General features: G+C 63.7%; 2 protein-coding genes across 2 annotated transcripts in view; one reads left to right on the forward strand and one right to left on the reverse strand.

Annotated features, from left to right (window-relative positions):
* Positions 1-2,176: 2,176 nt before the first annotated feature.
* On the forward strand, positions 2,177-2,945 carry EMIHUDRAFT_371081 (hypothetical protein). The gene has a single exon (XM_005765777.1). The coding sequence runs from the start codon at positions 2,223-2,225 to the stop codon at positions 2,856-2,858; it is 636 nt and encodes a 211-aa protein (XP_005765834.1). The 5' UTR covers positions 2,177-2,222; the 3' UTR covers positions 2,859-2,945.
* Positions 2,946-5,388: 2,443 nt separating this feature from the next.
* Positions 5,389-5,859, reverse strand: part of EMIHUDRAFT_371083 (hypothetical protein) — a 2,734-nt gene continuing 2,263 nt past the window's right edge. The window contains exon 4 of the mRNA XM_005765778.1: positions 5,389-5,833. Coding sequence (XP_005765835.1) covers positions 5,663-5,833 — 171 coding nt within the window. The 3' untranslated portion in view covers positions 5,389-5,662. The remainder of the gene's footprint in view (positions 5,834-5,859) is intronic.

Consider the following 5,859-nt stretch of genomic DNA (forward strand, 5'->3'; position numbering starts at 1 on the left):
TATCTAATATCTTCTCATTGTGAGAGTGCCATGGAGAGTGCCCATGTCGCGCATATGTGCCCGTCCACATGCTCCACAAGCAAATGCACATGTAGTTAAATAAATAAGGAGAGGAAATTCATGCCGAGAGGTAGAATACGTCGCGGACAGAGCGACGCAGCGGCGTCCATCAACACGCACCCAGACCGTCGACCGCCGCCCCCCGGCCCCCTTAGGCCTCACATCTCCGCGCTGGGCAGGTGGTTGCCGGGCAGCGTGTTGCCGAGCGAAGCGCGGCTGCGGCGCGCGGTGACGCCGGTGCGGTTGCGCCAGAAGAGCTCCGCCTCGCTCGCCGGCCGGTCGCTGGTGAGCTTGCGGTAGTAGTCGCACAGCACGCGGACGGTCTTCTCGACGCTCGGGTGGCCGCTCGCCTGCGTGCTGGGGAGCGGGTCACCTCTACCGCGAAGTCGGGAGCAGGGAGGGAGGCGGAGGCTCGCCGCGTGCACGGCGGTGAGCCACTGCAGCTGGAAGTCAAAGACGGCGAGCTGCTTCTCCTTCTTCGGGATGAAGCCCGCGCGCGTGCCGCTGTGGCAGTGCAGGCAGCGGATCACCTGAGGGCGGGCAGCGGTCTCAGCGAGGTCAAGGGCTTGGCGATCGATCCGCCGGCGGTAGCGCCTTGAAGATGAGCTTCTTCACGAGCGGCGCCTCCGAGTTGGCCACGTACACCAGGTGCCGCAGCACCTCGCCCGCATCAGAGAAGAGGTACGCAGACGCCATCTCGTCCAGCCAGTCAAAGTGGTCAAAGTAGAGCGGCCAGCTGTGCTCCACCAGCGCGCCGTAGCAGCCCGCGCACGCCGGCGGGTGCGGCCACCGCTTGAGCTCCTCCTTGATCGTCATCGCGTTGGAGCCGCCAGGCCGCATCAGGTTCCGCTGCGCGAGCGGCGCAGCCTTCGCCGGCAGGGCTCCGCCTGCCCTCCCAGCCGACGCTTCCTTCCTGCGGCAGGCATGCCCTGCAGGCTCCTTTGCCGGCTCGTCACAACCGTGCGCCGCCGCCGCCTCCTCGCGCGCCTTGCGAGCCGCGAGAAGCGCCTTCGACTTCTCTCGCACAGGGTCCGGGATGCCCTCCGCCTCCATTCGCTCGGCGCGGGCGACCCGCTCCTGCACCTTGGCCTTGGCCTTGGCCCACTCGCGCGCCTCCCAATCACGCACAACGCTCTTGTTCTGCTCGCGGAGGATGTGCACGAGCTGGCGATATCCAGTCTTTGGATCGAGCGATGTCGCGGCTTCGGAGGCGGACGCTTTTGGTGTCGACGGTGGCGAGGACGGCAGAGAGGATGGCGGCGCTGACGGTGAGACACGGCGACGGCGACGGCGTTCGCTGATGAAAAGGGCGAGAACCACGGCGCTCGTAGCGGAGACGAGCACCAGCGATCGGCCCATGTACATAACCGGCTTCAGTTGCCCGGGCGGGAAGAGGTTTGGTGATCTGTGATCTGTATAAAGGGTCCGCCCGGAGGCGCATTTTGTATACCGAGGCGGTGCCCGGTGCCGAACCTGTCGGACCTTAAGACAGCATTGTAGATCCCTGGGCGAGGGTGGTGGCGGTTTGGTATCTAGATACAGGCGATACAGGCACCCCAGTCACACTGTTCGGTCCATGAATTCTTTTTAGGTGAACTGTGCCGGAGCATCCTCCACCCGTGCCCAGTGTTGTCGATCCACGCCCCCCTGGCCGCCCCTTGGCTCCTCCACGTTCATCTCCGAGGGGTAGGTAGGGTAGGTCCGTGAGCTGAGCTTCCCCCGGCCCCGCCCTTTCTCTTCCTTCCCTCTCGATCGAGCGAGGAGCGGTATCTTCATATAAACGCACAACCCCGGGCCCGAAATCGCGGTATCTGCACGCAGCGCGGCATGAATGGCGCCAGCTCAACCGGCCGTCCGACCCGTGCTTTTGCTCCCACGGCAGTCTCCTTTCCCCTGAGATCAGCCTGAGATAAGTTTTCTTTTGTAAAATTCTCTGTTAGTGCCAGTGCGCGCCAGTCCCGTGCCCATGTTAGTGCCAGTGCGCGCCAGTCCCGTGCCCAGTGTTGTGCGAGGGAAATTTGGTAAAATTCTCTTTTAGAAAAATGGCTGTGACACATGGCGACCTCGACTCGTCTGGCGTATGCGTCGTGCGCAGTTCGGGCGCGGAGATGGTCGACGCGTGCCGTGCGTGCCACGCGGGGGTCATCGAGAGCCTGGACCGCATGCTGTCGCTGCCTGGAACGCTCGGCGCACCTTCGGATCGCCACTTCCTGCCGTTCGCAACCTGCCGCGGCGACGGCGGTGCCCCACCGCCGACTCATCAGCGCGACTTCTTGTTGCCCTTCTCGCCTTGGGTGGAGGAGGTGCTTCAGATCGCACTGCGAGGCACCGAGGCGGGAGCAATCCTCGTGCAGGCGCTTGGGCGGGATGCGGAGCTCGATGGGCTGCAGGCCATCACCAGTGAGCCGGGCACAGCCGCGCAGGATCTGCACAGCGACGCGGCGTGGGGAACGCCGCGGACTGTCACTGTCTTTCTTGCGCTGCATGACATTCTCGACGAGACGATGGGGCCCACGCGGTTTGTGCCGGAAACCCATGAGCCCCGCTGCTTCCCGGGGCGGCGCTGGATGCCGCCGCCAAGGGTGGGTGGCGATCTGGGAGAGCGACGCACAGCGTGGTTTGCGCTGCGCACTGGCGACGCGGTCCTCATGGATTCGCTCACGTGGCACGGCGCAGGCGCAAACCGAGGCGAGCAGAGGCGCACGCTGCTCGCTGCGTCATTCGTCAATAGGAGTAGCGAGGGCCGGCTGCCAGCCCAGCGCCCGCCAGGACTGAGGCTCGGAGATTTCGCGTTGTGATCTAGATCACCAGAGCGTAGAGGTAGAGCCGCGGCGCGCGGGGTTTGCGTGTCGGTGTGTGTATATAACAAAAAAGCCGTGTGATGTAACGGCTAACGCCCTACCTCGATCGAGGTACCGTCGTGTAGAACGGGGAACGCGTAACGGGAGCGATAGGATTGATAAATCAAACAAATAAATAAATAAAACGGACTCTCTCTAGGAGATGGGTAAAAAGGAACAGGTCCCCACCCGTGCGATCTCTGTACTTTGTGTGCAGGGTGTTCTCGTTGTGGGTGTGGTCGGCGACTAGCCGGGGCGGTCGTCCTCACGATGCCGCTCGAGCACGATGGGGGACTAGCACTAGCCGTCTTCCACATGGTCCCTCGGGCCCCTGCTGCTCCTAATCTCTTCCACTCTTCGTACATCCTCCTGCTGATCTCCGCAAAGTCCTGCCCTCCTTCCCTCGTCTCGCCCTGCCCACGCTACAGAAAGGTGCACCTTTTACCGGGACACAGTGGTAGGCGCGCCGTACGGCGCGCAGCGCCCACGGCCACGCCCGCTACCTAGGAGCTAGGTGTGTGAGTGAGTGCTATACCTTCAGCGCACCTTATACCGAGGTACCCTCCACATGTCCACACCGGCACCTGGGGTACTCTCGAGACGTTCACACCGGCGGTGCGCGCGAATAAGGTGTGCACCGCCCGTCGCGCGAAACGCAACAACACAGCTCTCATGGCGCCAAAGAAGCCCTCCTCCACGCAGAAGGCGACGCTCCAGTCCATGGGCATGGACGTAATCAAGCAGTACCCGGGCCCGCTGACAGTCTCGAGGGCCGTCAAGCTAACTGTCAAGACCGGGCATGGACGTCCCGGGCAAGCACTTCCCGCAGCTCACCGGCGCGCGGGGCAGAACGCGTCGTACACGGGCACGGCCGTCGAGTTCACGGAGCGGCACACGTTCACACGGCACGGCAAGGCCTGGGGCGCCGCGCACACTGGGCCCGGCATCCGCTTCATCTGCGATTCGGACGCCATCGACGACCCCGACCACAAGGGCTTCTGGACGCCGCTGTGGCTCTGGAACCGCTTGCGCCACGAGACGTACAAGGACAACCGCGAGAGCGAGATTCAGTACCTCGACAAGATGTCGGAGACGGCCGACGCGCCGGCGCCCGGCGACGCAAAGCCCACCAAGAAGCCACCGGAGGTCAAGAACTACTTCACCATGCGGCTGGGCAGATCGTCAAGGTGCATCCTCGGTGGGCCGCAAGCACAGATACTTCCAGAGGCGATCATCGCGCGCTACATGCTGAAGCACGGCAACGTCTCCGCCCCCTCGGCTGCACCGCCCTCCACCTCGCCGGACCCATCGAGCTCCGATGCTGCCGCTTCGACTGCGCCATCCTCGCGGGCTCGGCCGGCCCGTCGACCTCCGGCCACGCCGCCGACCCACCCTCCGCCGACCCGCTCGGTGGCGTCGGTATGTCGCTGCTCCAGCGCGCCGGTGTTCTCCAGAACACGCCATACGCTGCATGAGTGAGTCGCGTGTCGGGCGGGGCCGTCGGGAGGGGGCGAGCGTGTGTCCGGCGAGGCGCCCACATACCTCACCCGTACCTTTACCGAGGTAGCGCGCGGTGTCCTATACCTCCACCTTAGGTAAGTGGCCCATGTCTGTACCTTACTGTACCGCTACCTAAGTGTGCCGGCCAGCGCCCACACCGGCACCGGGGGTAGGGTCAGAGGGACTGCACTCAAGGTGTTGAGGTGCTCGAGGGGTTCCGTAACCCGTACCATATGCGGAATCGACCCTATCCAGTGCTCAAGTGCTCAAGGTGAGCACCTTCTGTAGTGTGGCGCCCTGCGCGTCTGCCCCAACTCTCCCCCGTCGTCTGCCCTGCGTCGTCTAGCGACTGGTCCTCCATAGTCGGTCGAGGTCGCCGCCCCCTCCCCTCGTGCCTCTTCCCAACGTTCCCTCGGCGGCCGATGCCGTCTGCTCAGTGCTCAATATTTACCGGTATGAGACTGGTATTTGGTGATATTTTGATTAGTTTTGGAGTGGTGTGGTAGAGTGGTATGCGAAAGTGGTATGCGGAGTGTTGATTAGTGTAGCGGCTGTGTGTGTGGTCCCGGGGGCGAAAGCGGCATGCAAAAGTGCAGGTATTACCCGGTATACCCGGTTTTTCCAGGTATACCCGCAAAATACCGGGTATTTGCCGATTTTGCCGATTTTCCCCCCAAAAGGCACTCCCACTCGCTTTGATTTCCGTGAGGCAAGTGGTATCCGATACCACTTTTTTCTTGATTAGTTCAGGCCTAGGGTTTGATTAGCCAAAAACTCCCATACCGGTTACCGCGGTAAATATTGAGCCACTGCGTCTGCTCCGACTCCCCCGTCCCCGGGTCTGCCCTGCTCTCATAAATCAAACACGTGCGCCAGCGCCATGTGGGATGTGGCCAGCGCGCTGCGCGCCGGGCCTGCGCGGTGGCCGCGGGGCCGGCGGGCCAGGGGGGGGGGGGGCGCAGCACGCTCGTCTTAACATTTTTCTACCAGGTATAGCGAGGCCGTGCCCGATAGAAACGAGAGATAATGATACACCGGTGGACGCATAATCCAGTAAGTACCCCCGGGTTGGCGACCGTGGGACCCGGTGGGCGCAGCGCCAAAACGCCCCCCGAGCAGCCTCGTCACACACCGCTGGAATAGTCCGCGCCTGCAATCAGCGGCGCGGTCGACCCTACTTCATCGCCCGCCTCTCCCGCCTCGCCGCCCCTCGTGCTCCCTCGGAACAGGGCGACCGTGCGGGCAAGGGAGGCGGACGGCCCCTACTTCTTCTTCGCGCCCTCCGAAACGGGGAAGGCTTCGCCGCGCCCTGCCTGCCCGCCCGCCCCCTTGGCCGCCTCCTGCGCCTGGCGGGCGGCCAGCTTCTTGAGCTCCTCGGGCGTGGCGGGCTTGAAGTTCTTGAGCCACTTCATCAGGATGAGGTCGTCCCGCACCTGGGGGAGGGGGGGGCGGCAAAGGG

The sequence above is a fragment of the Emiliania huxleyi genome (genome assembly GCF_000372725.1).
Source record: "Emiliania huxleyi CCMP1516 unplaced genomic scaffold EMIHUscaffold_532, whole genome shotgun sequence".
NCBI lineage: Eukaryota > Haptophyta > Isochrysidales > Noelaerhabdaceae > Emiliania > Emiliania huxleyi.

Coding starts and splice junctions, on each gene's coding strand:
- EMIHUDRAFT_371081 (XM_005765777.1), top strand. CDS start 2,223: ATGCTGTCGCTGCCTGGAACGCTCGGCGCACCTTCGGATCGCCACTTC.